Source organism: Nycticebus coucang, chromosome 10 (genome assembly GCF_027406575.1).
Source record: "Nycticebus coucang isolate mNycCou1 chromosome 10, mNycCou1.pri, whole genome shotgun sequence".
In the NCBI taxonomy this organism is placed as follows: Eukaryota; Metazoa; Chordata; class Mammalia; order Primates; family Lorisidae; genus Nycticebus; species Nycticebus coucang.
The window spans coordinates 20,898,833-20,925,898 of NC_069789.1; the positions used below are offsets into that span (position 1 = coordinate 20,898,833).

At 42.4% G+C, this 27,066-nt stretch overlaps 1 protein-coding gene across 2 annotated transcripts; it reads right to left on the bottom strand.

Moving 5' to 3' along the window:
- Nucleotides 1-4,452: 4,452 nt before the first annotated feature.
- Nucleotides 4,453-26,765, bottom strand: RBM34 (RNA binding motif protein 34). Of its 2 annotated transcripts, XM_053607637.1 has the most exons (11): nt 26,648-26,765; nt 26,367-26,541; nt 25,880-26,016; nt 21,274-21,502; nt 18,871-18,930; nt 13,879-13,922; nt 10,755-10,838; nt 10,569-10,632; nt 8,973-9,012; nt 8,234-8,352; nt 4,455-5,223 (listed from the first exon to the last, which is right to left on the bottom strand). In XM_053607637.1, the coding sequence occupies exons 1-11, from the start codon at nt 26,698-26,700 to the stop codon at nt 4,939-4,941; spliced, it is 1,290 nt and encodes a 429-aa protein (XP_053463612.1). In that variant the 5' UTR covers nt 26,701-26,765; the 3' UTR covers nt 4,455-4,938. The 2 variants fall into 2 exon arrangements, with proteins under 2 accessions (XP_053463611.1, XP_053463612.1); XM_053607636.1 differs by having other exon boundaries at nt 4,453-5,223; nt 26,367-26,751.
- Nucleotides 26,766-27,066: the final 301 nt, after the last annotated feature.

Below are 27,066 nucleotides of genomic sequence, written 5' to 3' on the forward strand. Positions count from 1 at the left end.
GGGTTTGAACCCACCACCTCTGGCATATGGGACCGGCGCCCTACCCCTTGAGCCACAGGTGCCACCCTGTTTTTTTTTTGTTTTTAGAGACAATCTTACTTTGTCACTCTCAGTAGAGTGCTGTGGCATCACAGCCCACAGCAACCTCCAGCTCTTGCCTAGTTTCTTGCCTCAGCCTCCTGGGTAGCTAGGACTACAGGCACCCACCACGACACCCAGCTATTTTTTGTTGTTGTTGCAGTTTGGCCGGGGCCAGGTTGGAACCCACCACCCTCAGTATACGGGGCTAGCACCCTACTCACTGAGCCACAGGTGCGGCCCATATGCTGATTATTGTTTGAGTCATGGGTTATGCTATTAAGATAAGGTTTAATGTTGTTTAAGAGTTAATATGGTTTTTGCTTTGAACTTTTATATATAAAACTGTGGTTTTGGAAATGGAAGGGCAGAACTATTCTCACTGTTCTCCAGAATCGCCGGCCTTCAGACAGTAAAGCTCATTGGCTGATAAGAGCCCGACTCTTCTTCAGTAACACTTCTGTATTTACTGCTGGTGTGGGTTTTGTTTGCAATATTTCATAAACTTGTAGAAAAGGACCTTGCAGGTAAGCCCACCCTTTCCTGTAGTCTTAGGGAACATCATGGAAGAGGTGAGCATGTGAGATTTTTAAGAGCCAGTCATGGGGGTAAACTTGTAGGTTCCTCCAGTTCCCTGTGTGTCCTTACTTTTTCACTACCCTGTGTAACCCAGCCAGCTGAAGGCTTTCCCCAGCAGGCATGAACCCAAAACTGGGGCTTTGAATGCTCCCAGGCACTGATAAAGGTGTCTAGGTGATTTCCCAAAACACGGAAAGAAACTGGCCTGGCCCTGAGCCGAATCTCAAACTTTTCAGGCATGGTGGCTCACGCCTATAATCACAGTGACTCCGGAGGCTGAGGCAGGAGGATCCCTTAGCCCAGGAGGTAAAGGTTGCAGTGAGCTATGATCACCCCATTGCACTCCAGACTGCTTGACAGAGTGAGACCCTGTCTCCCTTTAAAAAAAAAAAAAAAAAATCAGGCAGCTCCTGTGGCTCAGTGAGTAGGGCACTGGTCCCATATACCAAGGGTGGCGGGTTCCAACCTGGCCCTGGCCAAACTCCAGCAACAAAAAACAAACAAACAAAATCCTAAATCCTTTCTATAAACTGTATCCTGACCCATTCACTGCACACCAAGGTAGGACCCTCCTTTTCTCCTGCTGTCTGGCTTGACGATTGCTGCAAGCACTCTGCAAGGTCTCCTAGTAAATTTTTTGGGCTGAACACCTTGGTATTTAGTGCTGCTCAGGAATTCCAACCGGCCCCATCCTGGGAAGATTTAGAGTACTCCCTTGTGGGAACTCCCCTGTTGCTACTTTTAGAGCAACTCTAGCCATGGGTTTTGGTGGGACAAAATAGGTGATATATAGCATTCCTATCTTCTCCTTCTCATTTTTTTTTTTTTTTTTGTAGAGACAGAGTCTCACTGTACCGCCCTCGGGTAGAGTGCTGTGGCGTCACACGGCTCACAGCAACCTCTAACTCTTGGGCTTACGCAATTCTCTTGCCTCAGCCTCCCGAGCAGCTGGGACTACAGGCGCCTGCCACAACGCCCAGCTATTTTTTTGTTGCAGTTTGGCAGGGGCTGGGTTTGAACCCACCACCCTCGGCATGTGGGGCCGGCGCCCTACTCACTGAGCCACAGGCGCCGCCCTATCTTCTCCTTCTAAGTAAGAATTCTTTGGCCTTACATTTTAAGCTCAGGATCATTAGCAGAAAACAGATTTTCATGATGCAGAGTCAGAGAAAAAGTGTTTAAGAGAAAAAAGAGTAATGCTCACAACTAGTCATAACTCTTCAGGAGAGTAACTGAAAGTCAAATTTTAGCCACTTTTGATGACCCATATATACTCTCATGGCTAGAAAAATGTAAGCAGATACAATATACCAATATTTTCCTGGGTAACAAAAGAATCATACAAAGTATCTCTGGTGTAATTTTTTTTTTTTTTTTTTTTTTGAGAGTCTTACTTGGTCACCCTCAGTAGAATGCCATGGTGTCATAGCTCACTGCAATGTCAAACTCACCAGCTCAAGTGATTCTCTTGCCTCAGCCTCCCCAGTAGCTGGGACTAAAGGCGCTCGTTACAACGCCTGGCTATTTTTAGAGATGGGGGGTCTTGCTCTTGCTCAGGCTGGTCCTGTAAACTCAGGCAATCCACCCGCCTTGGCCTTTCAGGTGCTGGGATTACAGGCAAGAGCCACCACACAAGGCCCTAAAATGTACACAGGAATTTTTTTTAAAATAAAACACACTCTACTTTTTTTCTATGTTGAATGTATTTTTTGTTGTTTGTTTTGAGACAGAGGCAGGGTCTTGATCTGTTAATCAGGCTGGAGCATAATGGTGCCATCATAGCTCACTGTACCCTCAAACCCCTAAACTAAGAAATACCTCCAAGCCCTGCCTCCTGAGTAGCTGAGACTAGAGGCATGTATCACCGTGGCCAGCTGATTTTTTTAATTTTAGTTTTTTAAAACATTTTTAAAAAAGTTTAATTTTAATTTTTAAAGACAGGGCCTTGCTGTATCATTCAGGCTGTTGTATGTTTTTTAAATACTATAGTAACATACGTTATGCTTAAAGAAGACATTGATTATATAGTGGCAAATGTGAAGTAAAATTTCAGTGTTTAGTAATTTCATCTGCCATACTTTAAGAAGCTGCCCCCCCCCCCTTTTTTGACAGTCTCACTATGTCACACTTGGTAAGAGTGCTGTGGCGTCACAGTTCACACCAACCTCCAACTCTTGAGCTTAAGTGATTTTCTTGCCTCAGCCTCCAAAGTAGCTAGGACTACAGGTGCCTGGTGGGTTGCAGTTTGGCCAGGGCCGGGTTCGAACCCGCCACCCTTGGTATATGGGGCCAGCACCCTACCCACTGAGCCACGGGCGCCACCCAGAAGCTGCCCTTTCATAGGAGAGTCTCAATTAAGTCTATGTACACAGACTACATATAAACGTATTACCTATAGAGTCTACAGATGTTCTATCTTTATGTAACTGGAAATATATGCAAACAGACTCAAGAATAATCAGATAATAAATATTTTCTGAACCCCACTTATGAAAAACAAGGTTCTAAGCACCAGAAGGGATACTAAGCATGAAATATCCAGTTTCTAGATACAGGAAAATAGCCCTCTCTGCTCTCTACAGTAGACCTGCATTGAAGACTCACTAGGTTTACCTGTGCTAGTCCCAAGACAGGATTTTCAAAACAATCAGTAATAATCATTCATCCCACTCCCTAATACCCCCAGTTTATAAGAACTGTAAGGGGCACCAGCTGACCACAAGGGAAATGTCAGGGTATCCTCCCACTCCTTGCCGAATTTTATCTCTGTGACTTAATCACCATGTTTTATTAGAAAATGTTTCCTTTAAATATATTTTGGGAAGATTTTTCATTCTAATCACATATTTCCCTGGGAGAATACTTTTCTTCTTTGTTTTTGAGACAGAGTTTCACTACATCGGCCTCAGTAGAGTGATATGGCATCATAGCTCACAGCAACTTCAAACTCTTGGGCTTAAGCAATTCTCTTGCCTCAGCCTCCCAAGTAGCTGTGACTACAGGCGCCCTTCACAACGCCTGGATATAGGAGAATATTTTTCAAATAAAAATAGAAAAGGAGAAATATCCTTTATAGCCAATTTGCCAAAGACACTGATAACCATTCTAGTCATTGGTTACAAATTAAAAAATCAGAGCGACACTATCTAGGTATTGTTTTTGGCTAGTTGATGATGAAATAAAAATCCAGCAGAGAAAGAAATGAGTGGAGATTACATAGCAGCTCTCAATACCTTTTTCTTAGGGATTATAACTAGACCTTGGATTAGGATTCCCTCTTTATTAGCCTATTTGGTCTAAGTACAATCAGTACTGAAGTCTGTTTGCTCTTTCTTTAAATTTACTCATTATTATTTTTTTGTTGTTGTTCAGATAGAGTCCCACTCTATGCCCTGAGCAGAGTGCAGTGGCATCATAGCTCACTGCAACCTCAGGCTCCAGCTGTGGGCATCCTGCTGCCTCAGCCTCTGGGATTACAGGAGCCTGCAGTGGCGCCCGGCTGGGTTTTTCCTTTTTTTTTTTTCAGGATTTGGGGTCTCACTCTGACTCAGGTAAGTCACAAACTCCTGAGCTCAAGCAATTCTCCCTCCTCAGCCTCCTACAGCGCTGGGATTACAGGCATGATCCACTGTGTCCAGCAAATTTACTTATTTTTTAGCTTAGTCCCATCCCAAGTAGTAATCTTAAAATAACAGAAGTGTTAGTTATATATGTATTTCTAACATCCACTAAAGTAACAGATAACCATTAAAATTCTAAATTTTCACCCTAGGTCTAAAATCATCTCCCACAATCAGTAGTAATACATAACCCATGGTATCCAATGTTTCAAAAGTAGTACTACAGCGTGAATGAAGAAATGTGGAAATTTCCATATTTTGTATATACTATTCATAAAAAACTGTAAAACTCATTACATAACTATTAGCAGATAATGATATATTTACTAAAGACATCGATGGGTAAAAAGCAGTTTTTAGTTATTTATTTTTGAGACAGTCTTACTTTGTTGCCCTGGGTAAAGTGCCGTGGTGACTTACCTCACAGCAACCTCAAAGTCTTGGGCTGAAGTGATTTCCTTGCCTCAGCCTCCCAAGTAGCTGGGACTATAGGCACCCACTACAACACCCAGCTATTTTTAGAGATAGGGTCTCTGCTCTTGCTTTGGCTCAGGCTGCCCTTGAACCTGTCAGGTCAGGCAATCCACCCGCCTTGGCCTCCCAGAGTGTTAGGATTACAGGCGTGAGCCACCAGACCCAGCCTAAAAGCAGCTTTTAATTGCTATTTCAGTTTTCTCTGTTTCTTAGTTTGTCCACTTTTCTTCTGTCTTTTCTTCTTCTTTTTCATGATAACAGCTTTTTCTCCAATAAATAAACTCTTAGAATGTCCTTCTGCATTTTTGGAAGCAAAATTAAGTCCTTGCTTAGGTTTACGGACATTCTTCAAACCTGGACTTGAATACTGTTGTTTTAACTTTTCTTTATTAACACAACGCATAACTCTGAGTTTTCTTCCCATTAGTTCAGAATTGTTTAATTTCAGAGCAAGATGAACAGCATCTGTATTCTGTAATATAAAAAGAAATTCATTAATTTCCATCAGAAACTCATCTGCAAAGAAATTAGTAGAAGTGTGACTTCAGTGGCTTAGATTGATTTTCAAGCTTGCACAAAGAATCCCCTCCCATTTCCACACCCTGGAGGTCCAATCCCAAAAGGATCAGAAGCCAAGTGTGAATTTTCCTTGTCATGCTCCTCACAAGATTTTCCCCAAAGAGCACTCAAACTGTCTTGTCAGATACTCAGGTAAGTCACAATCTCACAGGCTTTGTTCTTTTCGTTGTAAAATCAGGACTCCTTAGTCATGTGCAGTCTTTTCTTTTCGGGAGGTGGGGGGCCCCACCGTCTCACTTGTTGGCACTGGGTACCAGCAACCTCAAACTCTTGGGCTCAAGTAATTGTACTGCCTCAGTCTCCCGAGTACCTGGGACTACAGACACTCAGAAAAACGCCAGGCTAACTTTTTCTATTTTTAGTAGAGAAAGGGTCTCGCTGTGGGTCAGACTTGTCTCGAACTCCTAAGCTCAGGGGATCCTCCTGCCTCAGCCTCCCAAATTGTTAAGATTATAGGCATGAACTACCTTACCCAGCCATACAGTCTTTTAAACCAATGAACTCATATGCTGTCTTTGTGTCAAAGCCTTGTCGTATTAGTTGATTTCAAAGCAGAACTATCCATTACAGTCTCTGAGAAGTTGCACTAGGTATCCCATTGGGTTCCATTTAGATCCATGATTCCATTATTCATTTTTTTTTTTTGTAGAGACAGAGTTTCACTTTATGGCCCTCGGTAGAGTGCCATGGCATCACACAGCTCACAGCAACCTCCAACTCCTGGGCTTAAGCGATTCTCTTGCCTCAGCCTCCCGAGTAGCTGGGACTACAGGGGCCCGCCACAACACCCGGTTATTTTTTTTGTTGCAGTTCGGCTGGGGCCGGAAACCCGCCACCCTCGGTATATGGGGCCGGCACCTAACCGACTGAGCCACAGGTGCCACCCCCATTATTCATTCTTTTAAAGTTATTTATTTTTAGTATACACATACACACACACACACACTTCCTTGCCTCAAGTGATCCTCCTGGCTCAGCCTCCCCAATAGCTGGGACTACAGGCTTGTGCCAGCTCACCTGGCTAATTTTTAAATTTTTTGGTAGAGATGGGGGGGGGTGTCTCACTAGGTTGCATAGGCTGGCCTTGAATTCCTGGCTTCAAGCAATCCTCCTGCCTCAGCTTCCTGAAATGCTGGGATTACAGACATGTGCCACCACATGTGCCAACCTATTTTTATAATAACTGCACATACTCAATGGAGTACACAGTGATCAGATGAAGGCAATTATCCATCATCTCAAACATTTACCATTTCTGTGTGTTGGGAACATGCAATATCTTCCTTCTAGCTATTGTTCTTTTATTCTAATATAGAACCATTAATGGTAACAACCTTGAACATTTTATAAGATATTTGTTAAAGGACTTTACAAGCTTATCAAGCAAAAAAAAAAAAAAAAAGACAGGAGAAAAATAGTAATAATGGCAACACAGGCTGTAAAACCTATCTAGAAAGGCTACCTGGCAAAACTTTCCAGAGTCTTAAAAATGACACATACCTTAAGCTAGGAATATCCAATGGGATTTAGCCTAAAGAAGTAATTCAGGGCGGCGCCTGTGGCTTAGTCGGGAAGGCGCCGGCCCCATATACCGAGGGTGACGGGTTCAAACCCGGCCCCGGCCAAACTGCAACCAAAAAATAGCCGGGCGTTGTGGCGGGTGCCTATAGTCCCAGCTACTCGGGAGGCTGAGGCAAGAGAATCGCTTAAGCCCAGGAGTTGGAGGTTGCTATGAGCTGTGTGAGGCCACGGCACTCTACCGAGGGCCATAAAGTGAGACTCTGTCTCTACAAAAAAAAAAAAAAAAAAGAAGTAATTCAAATTCAGGCCAAATTTTGGGAAAGAAAAGAAAACTACTACAATTTAATTATTAAGGGAAAATTAGAGAACACTGCCAATGCCCAACATTAGGGAAACAACAGTATAAAATACATTTCATCACTCAAGGGAATACCACACAATAGAAAACATAAAGCAGGCTGCAAAACTTTATGTTCACATATATATGTTCACTTATGAAAAAGTCACCAGAGTGGGCGGCGCCTGTGGCTCAACGGGTAGGGCGCCGGTCCCATATGCCGGAGGTGGCGGGTTCAAGCCCAGCCCCGGCCAAAAAAAAAAAAAAAGAAAAAGTCACCAGAGGAAAAAACTTAAAAGGAAATGAATTAGTGGGTTATTGCTGAGAGAAGAAAAATCTGAATGCCATCAAATAACAGGTACAGCTGACCCTGTGCATGTCCAGGTTTAGCATCCAAGAATTCAACCTATTGCAATGGAAAACACTTGGAAGAAAAAAAAACAATCAAAAATAGAAATAATAAAAAAATATATATATACACACATTATAACAACTATTTACATGGCATTTACCTTGTATTTGGTACTCTAAGTAATCTAGAGACGATTTAAACTATGCCAGAGGATATGCATAGGTTATACGCAAACGTAACATCAGGATCTTAGCATCCCCAGATTTTAGTATGCAAGGAACCAATCTCCCATGGATACCAAGGGATGATTGTATATTCATTTACAATTTAATGTTAGGCATGAAACACAGATTAATAATTAGGTGAACTAAATAGAACCAATTTTGTACAAAGACTAAATTTTTCTTCTCCCAGAGTAAATTATCGATTATTTTCTCCACTTTAAAGGTGAAGATTCAGAGACTTGGTCCCTCTAATATCTGATATCCAAAAATTAGTATGAAGAAAGAAGAAACCGGAACATCTTGTGGTTAGGTGCTGTTTTAGCAATAGTATTCTATCGTGGCAACTTAGGGATTTGTTTTCCTCAGATGTAATTTGAGTATGGAAATGACATTTATATCTGAAAGGTGACACAGCAGTTTCAATCCCACCCAACACATTTCAAAAGACAAAGGCATGAATCTCCCGTACCTCAAAGAGAACGTAGCCAAACCCTTTGCCAAGTCCTGTAGCTTGGTCTCTCACAATCCTCACTGCCACGATATTCCCACAATCCAGAAAGTGTTTCTCAACAACAGATTCTTCAACTTCTAAAATCAAATTCAACCAAAATGGAAGTAAAGATCAGTATCTTCTTAGAAAAGTAGAAATGTTAAATACTATAGCTGGTCAAGCATAGCCCCACAAAAATATGCCATTATACTGCATGCTTTTCTTGTTTTTTTTTGAGACAGAGTCTCACTTTATCGCCCTCAGTAGAGTGCTATGGCGTCACAGCTCACAGCAACCTCAAACTCTTGGGCTTAAGCTATTCTCTTGCCTCAGCCTCCCAAGCAGCCGCCACAACACCAGGCTATTTTTAGAGACGGGGGTCTTGCTCTGGTTCAGGCTGGTCTTGAACTCATGAACTTAGGCAATCCACCTGCCTGGGCCTCCCAGAGTGCTAGGATTACAGATACGAGCCACTGTGCCCAGCCTTACATTGCACGCTTTTTAAAGTCAGTCTTTTTTTTAAGAGATGGGATTGCCCAGGCTGGTCTTGAACTCTTGGCCTCAAGCTATCCTTCTTGCCGCCTCCCCTAGACTCCCAAAGTTCTGGGATTACAGGTATGAGGCACCATAACCAGCCTAAGGTCAGTCTTAAACTTAGTTTTTATTTCCCTGTTATTAGTTTAATAACATTATCTGTACTTTGCTTATGCAAACTTACTGTAAGGGAGATTCCCCACAAATACCGATCTCTTGTCCCTCTGAAACGCAAAGGAGAGTTAATAAAAATCACTTATTGAACCAGAAAATGGAAGCCACCCTAAGATTATCCCCATCCCTCTGTCCTCTATAGCTGATGAGTCACCAGTGACACAGCTATCCTGTTGGATTCTGTTTCTTCCCCACTAGACTGTGAGTGAGCACCAGAGGCAGGAGCAACTTTTCATTCACGAGGCATGACAAGCGGTGGTGCTCAGGAAAAGCTTGCTACATTGGGTGTTTGCAATCTTTTTCTGTAAAAGGCCTAGTAGTCAATAGTTCAGGCTTTGCAGGCCATATGGTATCTGTTGCAACTACTCAACTATATCCTTATAGCTGGAAAACAGCCCCAGATGATATAGAAAGGAATGGGTGTGTTTGTGCCAATAAAACTTCATTAACAAAAACAGGCCTGGCGGTGACTCACACCTGTAATCCTAGCACTCTGGGTGGCTGAGGTGGGGTGGATAGTCTGAGCTCAGGCGTTTGAGACGGCCTGAGCAAGAGTAAGACCTTGTCTCTAAAAAACAGCCAGGTGTTAAGGCGGGTGCCTGTAGTCCCAGCTACTTGGGAGGCCACAAGTGTTCCTCAGCTCATCCCCACCATACAGGACCAGCTCCTAGAGTTGAGACTATGCTTTAAGAATGTATGCCCTGTGTGGTGCCTGTGGCTCAGTGAGTAGGGCGATGGCCCCATATACCAAGGGTGGCGAGTTCGAACCCGGCCTGAGCCAACTAAACAAGTGTGACAAAAAAATAACTGGGCATTGTGGCGGGTGCCTGTAGTCTCAGCTACTTAGGAGGCTGAGGCAAGAGAATCACTTAAGCCCAAGAGTTTGAGATTGCTGTGAGCTGTGATGCTACAGCACTCTACTGAGGGCAACATAGTGAGACTCTGTCTCAAAAAAAACGGGTGGCAACTGTGGCTCAGTCAGTAAGGCGCCGGCCCCATATACCGAGGGTAGCGGGTTCAAACCCTGCCCCGACTGAACTGCAACCAAAAAATAGCTGGGCGCTGTGGCGGGTGCCTGTAGTCCCAGCTAGTTGGGAGGCTGAGGCAAGAGAATCACTTAAGCCCAGGAGTTGGAGGTTGCTGTGAGCTGTGTGATGCCATGGCACTCTACTGAGGGCCATAAAGTGAGACTCTGTCTCTACCAAAAAAAAAAAAAAAAAAAATGTATGCCCAACAGAACACATACTAACAAAACTGTCCAATAAGTAACAGAACTTTCTAGACCTCACCTATGAATTAAGGTGCTAGATCAGATTATCTCTGACGTACCTTCCAATCTAGCTCCCTATGATCATCTGATCTGATGGTGGGTGGGGGACATACTTGAAATGGAAGATGTGAGTGACTAAGTTTGAAGTTCATGTTCAACTGAGTCCTTGCACTACTCTTGGCACCAGCTCTGTGACCACAGAGTACAGAGGCTGTTTCCTTCTGTGCTTGCTTCATGCCCTTGCTACTGATTCCACTCCCTTCCCAGCAAAAGCTCAGAAGGAAGTATTTCTCTCTACAAGGCACAAGTTCTTTAAGCAAATCAAGTACTACTTACAGACGAAGTCTCAGATGCAAGATCAACTCGAATACGAAATCCATCTGCAATTTGAGTCCCATTTCTATATTATAAATGTGAAAGGAAATGGTTGTTAAAAATGAGCAAAGCAAAAAAAACAAAAAAAAACATACCCTCCAATATTTATGTAACAGTATTTCTGTTCAAACTTAGAGATAAAGTTACCTTTTCAATGCTTTTGTAGCAGCACTTTTCTCCTTAAACACAACATAGGCATTAATATTTTTCTGATCAGGATGAATTTTGCGCCTACACACAAACAAATAAACAAAAAGCAGCACAATGTAAAATTCGCTAACCTCAAAGCAAGTAAAATAAATTCAGCTTATTTTCTACTTAGTCAACATATGTGGCAAGAATCGCTCGGGAGAAGTCTCATCTCCTTGGATAAATATTTAGTAATAACCCAAAATTTAGCGTACAACTTACAAATGGCAGAGATGTAACCCACACCTTTTTAGATGTCCTCACTATAAGAAATCAGGACTGCCCACGAGATGCTCCAGTGCCAAACCCTGTATCTAACCCACACAAACAGACATGAAAGACAATTCAAAGTCTCCTTTTTACTATAAAACACCCATGCAGAAAAATGCACAATCGTATACAGCTTTGTGAAATTAACGGCAGCTCAATACCACTGCCATCGCCCACCAGAAGCCTCTCTCCACGTCCCTTCCCAGGTGCAGCCCCTCCCTCCATCCAAAGGTAACCATTGTCCCAACTTTTACAGGAACCACTCCCCTGCATATCTATGTGGTTTTACCATCCAAGTGTCTATTCCTGGACATCATATTTTGGTCTTGTCCATTGAGTTGATACACCTTTTGAGTCTTATTTAATTCTTAGGGTTCTCCCATATCTCTTTATCTCCCATATGTAATTTTGCATTGTTGACTTACAGATATTTCCAACAGCCTCACTTTTGCTGACTGCAAGCTCCTAACACAGTTCAGTATGTATCTCTGCCCCCACCCTTCATGCAAATGGCAGCCAGATCCCAAGGTGTGATCAGATTCAGATCTGACCAGTACTCACCACTGTCAGGACTGTAGGTGGGTGTTGTGTTCTTATAAGGGAAGGCATGTGATGACTGGGTTTCACTATTTTTTTTTTTTTGGTCAGGGCTGGGTTTGAACCCGCCACCTCCGCCGGTTTCACTATTTTTTAAACCAACTGCAGCTAGTGCTGCTTAACAGCTAAGGCCATTAATATACTAGGCTTGCAAAATGGTGATGTAATTTAGATGTTAATAATGACCATAATCTTTCCCTGAAGAAATCAACCTATTATTTTGAAGTTACAAAAATTTTACTACACAAATGAGTATCAAGACAGGTATTGGAAAATAGTGCCCAGCACAGCTCATGGCATTCTGTAATAATGTTCTATACCATTTAATTGCTTTAGATTAACAAGGTCAGGCATTGAGCTTATTAATGTATCTTATGTATCTTATTTGTTTATTTATTGAGACATAGTCTGTCACTATGTTGCCCTCGGTAGAGTGCCATGATGTCCCAGCTCACAGCAACTTCCAACTCTTGAACTTAAGCGATTCTCTTGCCTCAGCGTCCCAAGTAGCTGGGACTACAGGCGCCTGCCACAACACCCCGCTGTTTCCTGTTGTTGCAATTCTCATTGTTGTTTTAGCTGGCCAGGATGGGTTCAAACCCGCCACCCTCGGTATATGGGGCTGGTGCCCTACCCACTGAGCCACAGGGGCCGCCCTATGTATCATATTTAATCTCACATCTCTGTCATGGGTGTTACTTTTCTGATTTTACATAGGAAGCTGAAACTCAGGATAGATGTATACCCACAATTACAAAGTTACTGGCCAAGGGCTGAAGCCAAGTCCAGCAGATTCCTACGCCATATTCCTTGTTGCAGACTATCTAAATCCAACACATCCAAGTGCGCTCCCAGGAATACCAGACTGTTAAAAATCTCACTAATTGTATTGAACTCTCTCTGGGAAAAGATCTCCTTGGCACAGGGAATAAAAAGGGCAAGCATGTGGCTCCATTCTCCTCTACTTGGCAGGAGCTTGCCTCTTACCTAGCATGATAAACAATTATTAGTAACTAATGACAGCTAGAGTATGGTTTCCAAATACAACACAGAAAAAAAGCATCACTCCCACCCTTGACAGTAAGAAGAAACCAAATAACCCACAGCACTGTGACTTCTCCTGTAGCCATCAGAGCTGAAGTCTTAGGGAAACCAAGCAGCCTGGAAGCTATTGTAGGACCTCCCTACAATGAGAACAGGTGATGGCTGAGCACAGGGTCAAGATGCTGGGCATGGCGGCACTCAGAGCTAAGTCAGCAGGGCGCTGGCCACATATACCGAGGGTGGTGGGTTTGAACCAGGCCTCAGCCAGCTAAAAACAACAATGCAACTGCAACAAGAACAAAAAAAATAGCCGGGCGTTGTGGTGGGCGCCTGTAGTCCCAACTACTTGGGAGGCTGAGGCAAGAGAATCGCTTAAGCCCAAGAGTTTGAGGTTGCTGTGAGCTGTGACACTATAGCTCTCTACCCAGGGCAACAGCTTAAGACTCTTTCTCTCAAAAGAAAAAAAAAAAAAAAAAAGATGCTGGGCATCAGGCCAGGCACAGTGGCTCACACCTGTAATCCTAGCACTCTGAGAGGCCAAGGCAGGAGGATCCCTTGAGCTCAGGAGTTTGAGATTAGCTTGAGCAAAATTGAGACTCTATTTCTACTAAAAATAAAAAAAATTAGCCAGATGTGTGGCAGGTGCCTGTAGTCCTAGCTACTCGGGAGGCTAAGGCAAGAGGATCGCTTGAACCCAAGAGTTTGAGGTTGCTGTGAGCTATGATGCCACGGTACTCTACCCAGGGTGACAGAATAAGACTCTTGTCTCAGAAAAAAACAAAACAACACTCAGCACTTTATCTAGGGGGACAGCTTAAGACTGTCTCCAAAAAAAAAAAAAAAAAACAAAAGAACTTAAGAAATGTAGTATTTATGATTTTTACTAGACCATTTGGCCATAAAACTTTCTTATTCTCTTCTAAATACTTTAAGCATTCTTAAAATTTCTCATGGCACGTCTTCCAGTAAATTATTTCACAATATTTTCTGTGACTCTACAATTAAGGCTTAAAGACAAATTGACTAATTTATAGGCCACTACAGACACAAGGAAACAAACATACTGTATTATAAAAATATAACTGTATGAAATTGTTAAGAAATGATTTCAATTTTTAACCAAAAAGGAAGAAAGTTTAAGATGACTCCCTTCCTCTAATTATGAACTTACTGTATTGCTGCCAACTTTTTGGATAAAGTTCCCTCTGCTGGAATCTTTAAGAAGAAAAAGAAAAGTATTAAAGAAAGTTCAATATTTGAGAAATTATTTCACATTAATTATATTTTAATTGAAGCCTAAATATGTAGCCCTGGTATGTTATGATTAAAAACACACAGAAATACATCAGAAGCAGCCGTTCTAACACCATGTGAAAGGAGCCTTGCGGGTTAGGATAAGTTTCCCTTGACAGTATCCTCCTCAATTTAACAGGTAGTGACTCCCCAAAACCCAGAAGGAAGTGAAGAGACAGAGCTCTCAAACTTCAAGACAAGGGGGAGAACATCAGCAGGGGACAGTGTTGTTGATGACACATGGAGAAGGGAAGGAAAATTGGTCTATTTACTTATATATATTTTTAGAGACAGTCTCACTCTGTAGAGTGTTGCCCTTGGTAGAGTACTGTGGCATCACAGCTCACAGCAACCTCAGACTCTTGGGCTTAAGTGGTTCTCTTGTTTCAGCCTCCTGAATATCTGGGACTACAGGCACCTGCCACAATGCCCAGCTATTTTTTGTTGTAGTTTGGCCAGGGCCGGGGCTGGGTTAGAACCCGAGGTATATGGGGCCAGCGCCCTACTCACTGAGCCACAGGCGCTGCCCACCCAGGAAAACTGTTGTATAAAATGAGCATGGAAAAAAACACAATGCTTAACTTTTATTGTACATTCCACAATTTTACATGTCTAACTAAACTGATAAATAAAATAAGCATTTACTTCATCCATATTTCTAAAAATTTATTCTAGTTGGCAAAAAAGAAAACCCCCAAATTATTGGCATCTTTAACTGGGTAAGTATGGGAATTCCCTTCAGGCTAACTTTATTTTCAGGCACAGACAGCCCTTAAGAGAAAACGGACACAGGGTAACAAGGTCATGACAAAATGAGGACTCGGTATGATGCCACTGCTTTGGCCTTTGGTTTCTGAGCCTTTCCCAGAGCTTCCAAGAGCACATGGATATTCAGTGTCTGTGGTCTGCAGAGACCACCAGGAGGAGGGCCTGGGAAAAGCATTTACCATATCAGTAGAAAATGAGTGCCAGTTATTAATTATGATGACTTTGTACTTTGGATCTGGAAGTGATACACCTTTCTTTAAGGTAACAAATCAGGCTGGGCATGGTGGCTCACACCTCTAATCCTAGCACTCTGGGAGGCTAAGGTGGGTAGATTGCTTTAGCTCAGGAGTTTGAGACCAGCCTGAGCAAGAGTGAGACCTTGTCTCTAAAATCATAGGTGGGCATTGTGGCACGCACCCATACTCCCAGCTACTCGGAAGGCTAAGGCAAGAAGATGGCTTGAGCCCAAGAGTTTGAGGTTGCTGTGAGCTGTGATGCCATGGCACTTAACCCCAGGGTGACTGAGAGAGATTTTGTCTCAAAAAAGTAAAAAAAATAAAGTAACACATCAACTGCTTAAGAAATAAGAATATTTCAGTTCATTTAACAGATGTGAAAAATGTTTTAAGAGGTGCAGTCTCTTTGAAAGGAACAAATTCTTGAACTCATAAAGTGTTATCAGTTATGTTTATTAATAAACTTATGTCATCAAAAAGAAGTAAATGAGATAAAAAAGGAAAACATTATGGAAGAAGTAGAAATTCAACAGCTATGACTGCCAGCAATGTGCCCAATACACAGACTCAGAGGATCAAGGTGAACAGATACTGACCCTGCAAGTTCATAATCTAGGAGCACCCACGTGTATGAATGCAAATCTCAGGGCAATTATTACACATCTCCTCTGGGAAGCCTGTTTTCTTAGTCACCTGATACATAATGAAACTTAACAAATTTGAACTACTTCTCTTTTTAGTTTGTCCTGCTCAAATCACTAACATAGTCAAACTCTCAAAAAATACATGGAAAAACAGTGTAAGACACAAGAAATTTCTAAATAAACATGTGAGTATAGTCATCAAAAACACACTTATTGGGTGCCGTCTTTGAGCTCTACGGCATCTGCATCCTGTTACTGGAGATAGCAATGAATGTGTGTAACAAAAGGCAATAGAGGCTTGGCGCCTGTAGCTCAGTGGCTAGGGTGCCGGCCACGTGCATGGGGGCTGGTGGGTTCCAACCCACCCCGGCCTGCCAAACAACGACAACTACAACAACAACAAAAATAAAACAGCTGGGTGTTGTGGTAGGCGCCAGTAGTCCCAGCTACTTGGGAGGCTGAGGCAAGAGAATCGCTTGAGCCCCCCCAAGAGTTGGAGGTTCTGTGAGTTGTGACACTATGGCACTCTACTGAAGGCGACAAAGCAAGACTCTGTCTCAAAAAACAAAAGGCAATAGAGTATAAGAAGAATTTAGGTGGAAAAATTCCACTTAATGGTATAAAGTATCAGAAAAGACTTGCAGTGGTGCTATTTTAACAGCATACTGAAAAGATGTTTTCATACATAAAATGGGACTTCAGGAAGGATTCCAGGCAAAAGAAAGGAACTCAGCAAAAGGACCAAAGTGAGACAGCCTGTGTGTGGGTGTGTGTCAGTAAGGAGGCCACCCTGTGGGGAACTGTCATTAACAGTGAGAATAACTTAAAGTGCTTCAATGTACATTTAGTGAATGTGCAGGTGCTGGTGATGCAAGGGCAACCAAGAAAAGCAAGGTTTTTGTAATCATAGTGTATAGTTTGGTAGGGGAGCAAACAATATGACAATTTTGGTAGAATGCAGTTAAGTACTAGAATGAAGGATGGGGGCTGCAGAGAGCTCAGCAGGGTCATTAAACATACCAGTAGCCCAGGAATAGAGACAAATCACAGGCCACCCAAAGGTGAGAGGATAACACCAAGCCAACCAAAGGGTGTGTGTGAGAGATGTTAACAGGAGTGGCGCAGAGTGGGCAGGAATCCGAGGTGCCTTAGAAATGAAATTGCAGGGATACACTACAGTCAGGAGAGGACTGAAGACAAGGACCACAACAGGTCTCTACAACTCTTCTGACAAGAGGTAATGAGAACTTAGGTGGGATGGGAAAAGGAAAGGAATGATTCATACTAGGAAGAAATTATAGCAGCTGAAAAGCAGGTAGGGGTAGCAAACAACAGGCTGGGTGGGGCAATGAAGAGTGAAAGGCAACTACAAAGCCTGGGTTTCACAAATACTCCAGAATCAGTAGGCAGCATAGGCTGGGAGAGGGACATACTGAAGTTGGGACACTGGAAAGACATTCAAGTTAAAAGTGTCAGCCAACAGTCTGATATGGGGAAATGAGAGGAGATTTAACACAAGTAACAGAAATGGGAAGCACACAGTGAGAGGAATTATGGGGACCTGTCAAAACCTTGGGAAATGTCTACTTTTAGCAGTGGACAGTTTTGCCCTCTGCAACATTTGGCAATCCCTGAAGATACCTGTAGTTGTTTGAAATGGGGGTGCAGTGGGAGGTGCTACCAGCATCTAGTGGGTAAAGGTCCTGGATGCTGCTAAACATCCTATAATGTACAGGGCAGTCTCCAACAACGAATCATCCAGCCCCCAAAGCCAGTAAGTAGCATGTTTGAGAGCCCCATCCTGAAGATTCACATAAAAAACAGCAAATAAAACACGAGGAACAAATATTTTCTATATTAATATACATTATGTAAAAAACAGTGTAAAAGGATATACACTATGGTATGTCAATTACCTAATTAAAAAAAAAAATTTACACATGGGAACACCAAATACAAATGATGCTTACTTCCTGCTCCAAAGAATGTGGTTCTAACTGGCCCAGAGTGCTCAATTGGTAAATGAGATACCACTCCCTTCTATAAAGTTTTAACATTATGTTGACTTAAAAAATACTTCCTCTGTGCACAGAAGTACGGTTTGCAGCAATCACACCAACTCCCACACCACATGCACACAACGAAATATGAGGAGAATGCCAGAAATGCTCTTCCAGAATGCTCCGAAGATATTTTTTTGAGACAGAGTTTTACTTTGTCACCCTTGGTAGAGTGCTGTGCTATCATAGCTCTCAGCAACCTCAAACTCTTAAGCTTAGATGATCTTCTTGCTTTAGTTTTTCATTTTTAGTACAGACAGATTCTCACTTTTGCTCAGGCTGATCTCAAACTTGTGACTCAAATGATCCACCCACTTCGGCCTCCCAGAGTGCTAGGATTACAGGTGTCAGCCATCCTGCCTGGCCAATTCAGTAAGTATTAATGTAGCCTACTCCATTCATAGGGCAAATAAAAATCACCCATCTATACTCCAAAATTCACTGCTCACTTTAGTAACAAGGATATCATTTTATTAGATAAACTCACTAAAATATTTAACAAAGTCTAGCAACTAAAAGTGACTCCATTCTTGGGTTCCATTTGAACTTGGGTTCATTTTCAAGGTCAAATGCTCCTCTATCTCACTAATGCTAGAAAGTTAGTTAAGTCTGATTTAAATGCAATACATTTTTAAACTTTTTATTTTTAATTACTACGGGTACATAACATTCATATATCTTTACGGGGTACATGAGATTTTTTTTTTTTTTTTGGAGACAGATTCTTACTTTCTAACCCTCAATTGAGTGCTATGGGGTCATAGCTCGCAACAACCTCAAACTCTTGGGCTCAAGCTATTCACTTGCCTCAGCCTCCCAAATAGCGGGACTACAGGTGCCCACACAATGCTCAGCTACTTTTAGAGACAACGTTTCACTCTGGCTCAGGCTGGTCTCCAAACCATGAGCTCAGGCAATTCACCTGCCTCGGCTTCCCAAGTGCTAGGGTTACAGGCATGAGCCACTGTGCCATATGAATTAATCAAATAAAAGTAATTGAAGGATACATCCCCTCAGGCATTTATAATTTCTTTGTTAGGAACATTCCAATTCTCTTCTTTCAGTTAGTTTAAAGTATATCTTAACTATTGTTGATTATAGTCGCTTTGTTGTAAATGTAATACATTAATATTATGCAATTGTAAGAGGAGAGAAAACATACCAGAGAACGAAACCGTACAGTTTCTATTTGTCCATACTCTTTAAAAAATGATTTCAGCTTCTGAAATAAAAAAAATACATATATACGTAAGCTCACTTTCAGAGTATCAAGAGTTACAAAAAGAAATCAGGAAAATTTTGCTCTGCTCCATGCTGAACATTAGCACCTGATCTGGTCTCCGGCATTATTGCAACAACATTTAAGTGTGCGGTATAAGATTGTACGTGATTTATTAAAGTAATGAATTAGTTTTATTGTAGGTGATTAAATGTATTTTACTTTTTAAAGCACAAGAACTAGAAGAGCATCGTTACAATCTGAAAATAACTAGAAAGATAAGTTCATTAACTTGCCTACACTTGCGCATCATAAAAACCTTATTAAAAATTAAAAAAAAAAAATCAGGAAAATTGTCTGATAATCCTGCCAGTTTTTATTTTAAAAACATTGCAAAAAAGAATTTATTCATCCAACTGAATAGTCATATACACAAAGAAAATACAATTCAAATTATTATTAGGATTCATCAGGTACATAATGTTTTTCCTTCAATCTGTTATAATCTTACCACATGTAAATTACGATTTGACGCATAGCTTCCATAGATTCACTCATCTTACCACATTGGCTTAACACAGAAATTAAGTTTAAGGATGCTTACATCACTATGAGATATTCTCCAGCTCTAATTAAGGCCACTAGCTTAAAGAAAATCTTTGTGAGCAAGTTTTATGCATTATTCTCATGACTGACTCAGGATGTGAAGGATGTGTATGTTCTATGGGTAGCACAATAATTTCTATTTTTTTTTAAGACACAGGGTCTTACTGTTTTGCATAGCTATTTGCAGGCGAGATCATGGTACTCTATAACTTGGAGCTTCTGGCCTCAAGTAATCCTCTCAAGAGGACAGTAATTTCTACAACCTGTTCTATCTTAAAAAATAATCTCCTGGAAAGTTGGTATTTGTGTGAAGCACTGTACAACTACTCATTTCCTTTGAGCTCCTTATAATCTAATAGGATCAATGACCAAAACTATGTTACAAAGTAAAAACATGTTACATTCTAAAAAATAATCACAAATCAGATGCTGGGAGGCAAATGGCTAAGTGAAAACGGAAAAATTATTAAGTTTTTATACTGTTTTGTTTTTTTTTTTTGTTTTTTTGTAGAGACAGAGTCTCACTGTACCGCCCTCGGGTAGAGTGCCCTGGCGTCACACGGCTCACAGCAACCTCTAACTCTTGGGCTTACGCGATTCTCTTGCCTCAGCCTCCCGAGCAGCTGGGACTACAGGCACCCGCCACAATGCCCGGCTATTTTTTGGTTGCAGTTTGGCCAGGGCTGGGTTTGAACCCGCCACCCTCGGCATATGGGGCAGGCGCCCTACTCACTGAGCCACAGGCGCCGCCCTATACTGTTTTGTTTTTAAGAAAGTAGAACCTGAGGATGTATCCACTCTTTTACCCAACAAATATTTACTGGCCCCTCCTACAGACAAAGCACCATTTTGGGTGTTGAGGATAGCAGTGAAGAGGGAATTATCCCTCAACATAGGAGCTTACAATCTAGTGGCCTACAGCAGGAGATAAGGCTAAAAGAAAAAAGCCAGGCAGGTCACGGCAATAGTTCAAATATCATCTACGAAGGCTTGAATTAGGGCAGTGCCTACAGGAATGGAAGCCATGCTAGAGTGGAAATATTTAGGTAATCATTTACAATTTTCTTCTTTTTTTTGGAGAAAGGGTTTCACTATGTTGCCCTTGGTAGAGTGCCATGGCGTAATAGCTCACAGCAACCTCAAACTCTTGGACTTCAGCGAGTCTCTTGACTCAGCCTCCCAAGTAGCTGGGACTAGAGCCACCTGCCACACGCTGGCTATTTGCTGGCTATTTATTTATTTTTGGTTATAGTAGTCATTGTTGTTTAGCTGGCCCGGGCCAGGTTCCAACCTGCCAGCATTGGTGTATGTGGCCAGTGCCCTACCCACTGAGCAACGGACGCCGCCTGCAATGAGGTTTTATTTTTTTTTTGAGACAGAGTCTCATTTTGTTGCTCTTGGTAGAGTGCCATGGCATCATAGCTCACAGTAACCTCAAACTCTTAGGCTTAAGTGATTCTCTTGCCTCAGTCTCCCAAGTAGTTGGGACTACAAGGGCCTGCCACAATGCCTGGCTATTTTTAGAGACGAGGTCTCGCTCTTGCTCAGGATGGTCTCCAATCTGCGAGCTCAGGCAATCCACCCACCCACCTCAGCCTCCCAGATTGCTAGGTTTACAGGCGTGAGCCACCACGCCCAGCCTACAATGAAGTTTTATCAGTGACTTATTATGTGCTTGTATAACAAAAGAAAGGTAAACAAATTTATTAATTTCTTTGAACTTTTACAAGAGAAACTCACCTTTTTATTACAGGCGATGGGCAAATTGCCAACAAACACAGTTCTCTCATTCTTTAATCTCTCTTCTTCTTGGTTGATCTGAATTTTCTTTCTTTGACTTACAACTGTGTCGTCTACATCAAGTACTTTCCTATCTGCAACCTTAACACCAGATTGAGAATTTTTTCCTTTCTGCCCTTGTTTCTGGCGAATTTCTTCTTCTAAATCAGCACTTGCTAGAGCACTTTCCCTTTTTAAGGCAAAACAAAAAGAAAACAAGGAGTAGAAGTCACAGAAGGCAGGTCTAGTGTTTGACAAAGCACAGTCCTAACCTCATGATTAGGCATATTACCCAATGACTTCCAGCTTTTCCTTTTTTTTTTTTTTTTTTTTTGAGACAAAGTCTCACTGTGTTGCCCTGGGTAGAATGCCATGATGTCACAGCTCACAGCAACCTCAAATTCTTAGGTTTAAGCAATTCTCTTGCCTCAGCCTCCCTTGTAGCTGGGACTATAGGCACCTGCCACAACACCTGGCTATGGCTTTTCCTAAATATAAACTTACCATTCACAACCATACTGAAATTTTTAGAGCAACATTATGGAGAAAGTAACCATTATCTTTATTTTATTTTATTTTGATATAGAGCCTCAAGCTGTTGCCCTGGGTAGAGGAGTGCCATGGCATCACAGCTCACAGCAACCTCCAGCTCCTGGGTTTAAGTGATTCCCATGCCTCGGCCTCCCAAGTAGCTAGGACTACAGGCACGTGCCACAACACCCAGCTATTTTTTGGTTGTAGTTGTCATTTTTGTTTGGCATGCCCGGGGTGGATTTGAACCTGCCAGCTCTGGTGTATGTGGCTGGTGCCTTAGCTGCTTGAGCTACAGGCACTGAGCCAATAACCATTATCTTTAGAAAACAAATCTGTAACTCAAAGAGCTAAAAAAAGAAGTTAAGCTCACACCTATGGCTCAGTGAGTAGGGCAACAGCCCCATATACCAAGAGTGGTGGGTTTGAACCCGGCCCTGGCCAAACTGCAACAAAAAAATAGCCGGGCATTGTGGCGGGCACCTGAAGTCCAGCTACTCGGGAGGCTGAGGCAAGAGAATCACCTAAGCCCAAGAGCTGGAGGTTGCTATGAGGTGTGATGCCACAGCACTCTACTGAGGGTGATAAAGTAAGACTCTTGTTATCTAAAAAAAAAAAAAATTTAAGCTCAATTTTTAAACACATGCTAAAACACATTTTAGAAGCAGCAACAGGAGTTCATCCAAATGAAAACCAGTTTATTTAAAACTCTCAAGAGGCTGGGCCTAGTGGCTCATGCCTATAGTCCCAGCACTGTGGGAGGCCGAGGTGGGTGGATTGCCTGAGCTTACCAACATGAGCAGCAGTGAACCAGAGTTAGTCCCCGTCTCTATCAAACATCAAGAACAGCCAGATGTTGTGGTGGGTGTCTGTAATCCCAGCTATTGGGGAGGCAATGGGAAAGAGAATCACTAGAGGAAGAACATTAAAAAAAAAAGAAGAAAATGAACAACAACAAAAAAAACTTCAAACGAAGAATGAACAAGCAAGCTGAAATCAAAAATAAAAATTAAAAAAAAACAAAAACTTGAGATTTTTTTTTTTTTTGGTAGAGACAGAGTCTCACTTTACCGCCTTCAGTAGAGTGTCATGATGTCACAGGACTCACAGCAACCTCTAGCTCTTGGGCTTCAGCAATTCTCCTGCCTCAGCCTCCTAAGCAGCTGGGACTACAGGTGCCCGCACAACGCCCGGCTATTTTTTGGTTGCAGCTCAGCCGGGGCTGGGTTTGAACCCGCCACCCTCGGTATATGGGGCCGGTGCCCTACTCACCAAGCCACAGGTGCCACACTCGAGATTTTTTTTTACTCTATCAATGCCAAATTTCACTCTCTGCTCTAGAACTTTAAGGGCACTAAAGTTTACACTCCCCAGGAGTCTAAAAATATTAATATGGCTGCAAAATACTTATTTATAAAAGCAATCTGGCCAATGGGAAAAACCAAATTCCTACTCATAATAGTTCTATAATATTTAAAGGACTGCTTATCAAAAGTAAATTCTGAGACTTGGCGCCTGTGGCTCAAGCAACAAAGGTGCCAGCCACATACACCTGAGCTGGCAGGTTCGAATCCAGCCTGGGCCCGCCAAACAACAATGACGGCTGCAACCAAAAAATAGCCTGGCGTAGTGGCGGACACCTGTAGTCCCAGCTACTTGGGAGGTGGAGACGGGAGACTCGCTTGAGCCCAGAAGTTGGAAGTTGCTATGAGCTGCGATGCCATGGCACTCTACCCAGGGTGACAGCTTGCTCTGTCTCAAAAAAAAAAAAAAAAAAAAAAAAAAAAATAGTAAATTCTGAAATGGCAAATACAGCATAAAGTATCAGTGCACAAAGATAAGTCCTGAGCATCAAAATCTAAAAGGAGAGGGCGGCGCCTATGGCTCAGATGGTAAGGCGCCAGCCCCATATACCGAGGATGGTGGGTTCAAACCCGGCCCCGGCCAAACTGCAACCAAAAAATAGCCGGGCATTGTGGCGGGCGCCTGTAGTCCCAGCTACTCGGGAGGCTGAGGCAAGAGAATCGCTTAAGCCCAGGAGTTGGAGGTTGCTGTGAGCTGAGGCCACGGCACTCTACCAGGGGCCATAAAGTGAGACTCTGTCTCTACAAAAAAAAAAAACTCTAAAAGGAGAGCACAGTCAAATAGAATGGCACACACCCTAGTCCCAGGGAATGGGAGGCTGAGGCAGGAGGATAACTTGAGCCCAGGAATTCAAGGCTAGCCTGGGCAACAAAGCCTGACACTGTCTTAAAAATAAAAAGAAGAGGGTGGTGCCTATAGCTCAAAGGAGTAGAGCGCTGGCCCATATGCCGGAGGTGATGGGTTCAAACCCAGCTCCAGCCAAAAACTGCAAAAAAAAAAAAATGAAGAAAGAAGAAAGGAAAAAAAAAGGAGATTGTTCTCAGAGATCTCAGTAGCTTCACAAGAAAAGCAGTCATTTGAAATGTAACAGGAACAACTCACAAGACAAAGGGTATATTACCCATTGAATACGGCAAATATGACAACAAAGTTACGATGGCCTCACTGAGCACTGGTTTGGGGTGAGCAAAAAGAAAAAGCAAAAAACCAACCACCCCCGAATGCAAATGTGTAGAGAAGAGTGTAAGAAGAGACAACTTTTCCTAAAAGCTTGACTATAAAAGGCAGTATTGAGGGAATGGCAGCAAAGACATCCATCTGTAGACAGGTTTGTTTGTTTATCTTTTTTAAAGAGGAGAATCTTGAGCATGTTAATATGGTAGAAAGATCAAAGACATAGGAATGAGTAAATGGATGGATCTGATGACACAATCCCTAAAGAGCAGAACAGGTATACAGAGCACACAGGTGGCTGAGTTAATGTTGGACAAGAAGGAAAACACCATTCTCTGAAAGAGGAAGAAGATAGTAAGGCTATGCATAGATACAGTAAGTTTAAATGGCCCAAAAAGCAGAGGTAGTTCACTATTGTTAGTGATTAATACCTCTCAGAATAGGTGAACACGTCCTCAGCTCAAAGAGGTGACAGAGAAGGGAAAAAGAAATAGGAGCCTGAAGAGAGTCACAAGAGAAGAATAAGGAAATTTACCTATGACCATGAGATGGTTCCACTATTTGGACCCTGATTTAAATACACATTCAAATAATTTAAAATTTAATGAGAGAAAAATTTGCCTTAGACTAAGTTTAAAAAAACCAAATTCAGGCTTGGCTCCCTAGCTCAGTGGGTATGGTGCCGGCCACATGCACTGAGATTGGCAGGTTCAAGCCCGGCTGGGCCTGCTGAACAACTGCAACCAAAAAACAGCCAGGTGTTGTGGCCGGCACCTGTAGTCCCAGCTAGTTGGGAGGCTGAGACAAGAGAATCACTTACACCTAAGAGTTTGAGGTTGCTGTGAGCTGTGACGCAACAGCATTCTACTGAGGGCGACATAGTAAGAGGAAAAAAAAAAAAGAAAAAGAGAAAAGAAAACCAAATTCACTTTTTATACACATGATGAAATATTTATAGATGAAACATTAAGTCTTAAATTTGCTTCCAAATAATGAAGCAAATAAACATAAAACAAGATTGGCCAGGTATTAATAATTGTTGATGCCGGATACACTGGGTTCTTTACCCTTTTCAACTTCTGTATGAGGTTTTCCATAGTAAAACTTTTGAAAGAAACAAGTTTAGAAATATACAATGAGGACCAGGTGCTGTGGCTCATGCCTGTAATCCTAGTGCTCTGGGAGGAGGAGGAGGATGAATAGCTTCAGCTCATGAGTGGGTGGATAGCTTCAGTTCAGGAGTTTGAGACCAGCCTGAGCAAAAGCAAGACTCCATCTCTACTAAAAATAGAAAAACTGAGTCAAGAGGACAGCTTGAGCCCGAGTTGAAGGTTGCTGTGAACTATGACACCACAGCACTCTACTCAGGGTGACAGGTTGAAACTGTCTCAAAAAAAAAGAAAAGAGAAAGTAATATATAATGAGAAAAAAAGACAAAAATTTCAATTTCTTTACCACCTAATTTATTTAAGATCAAATAAGACAGAATTTCACCAACCTGTTTGCCAACTTTTTGTCTGTATCAGAGTGTTTCTTCTTCACTTTCATTTTTTTTGCAGGTTCTTGAAAAAGTGGTCTTTGAATTTGAGATGTACTTTCTTCCTCCTCATCCGGCTTCCTTTTTCTTGCTGTTTCCTTTCAAAGGTTTGAAGTTATGTTTGAAATCTCATCTTTTAAAAAATTTCACCCCAAGATAAAATAAGACTTGTCACAATTAAATCTCAGCATTTATTATTATGATGTTGAAGTCAGTTATTTTAATTGGGATTCCTTTATTGTTACAATAAAATCAAAACAAAATTTTACTTCAAGCAATGAGTGTTCTACCTAAATTGGTATCTTCTCTCCCTCACTGGCAGATCAACTAAAGAAAGATTACGTAATATTAATCCTATCCTTCCCCCTTTAGAACATGACTTGAGTAGTAAGGCGCTGGTTTTAAAGCTGTTCTAAAGGGTCGTTCAGAGCAGAACCCAGTGACTTACTTTAGGCACAGACACGTACACGGGTTGAAGCTGAGGCTCAAACGAGCTGAAGAGGGACGCCAAGCGACCTGGGCTGCTTCTGGAGGAGAGCCTGTCGTGGGATAAACTATTGGCGACTTGTCCGACCAGATAATCTCCGGTCGGATTCCCGCGAACACCGTCGTCGGAGCTCTCTCTAGAAACGGGACGCCAAAATCTTAGGCACGCCACGCCCCACCGCGTCTCCCGCCGCAGCAAACGCACAACATCCATGCCCAGCTACATGTGCGCGCGCCACTCACCCCTGCTCGGCACTTTTCTTTGTACTCCGTGCGTTCTTCCCCGCTAGACCCATTTTTATCCCACGGTTTCTGAGGCAGGAGCAACACGCGAGACGACGTCCAGGTTCCTGCTACTTCCGCTACGGGGACACGCCCCTTCCGCTCCGCGGCCGCGCAGGGCGAGTAGGGAGGCCGCCGCGCGGGGGCGCGAGATTGCGGCCGAGGCCTGGGCGCCCCTTAATTACCAGGGGCTGGCTGTCCTTGCCCAGTTTCAGAGAAACCTGGTCTTGAGAGTGAAGGAAATCTTCCGAAAATAACACAGGTCTTAAGTATGAATAGGAATTTTAAAAAATGCTCTGGATAGTGCGGGCTTAGAAAAACAGAAAAGGAATCAACCAGGCTGGGTGCGGGATGTAAAAAGCATAGAAAACTTGAATAGC

Coding starts and splice junctions, on each gene's coding strand:
- RBM34 (XM_053607636.1), bottom strand. CDS start 26,618: ATGGATGTTGTGCGTTTGCTGCGGCGGGAGACGCGGTGGGGCGTGGCG. Junction 8,353..8,972: donor TGTGGGGAATCTCCCTTACA/GTAAGTTTGCAT, acceptor ATTTGATTTTAG/AAGTTGAAGAATCTGTTGTT. Junction 5,224..8,233: donor TTGGCTACGTTCTCTTTGAG/GTACGGGAGATT, acceptor TTTATATTACAG/AATACAGATGCTGTTCATCT.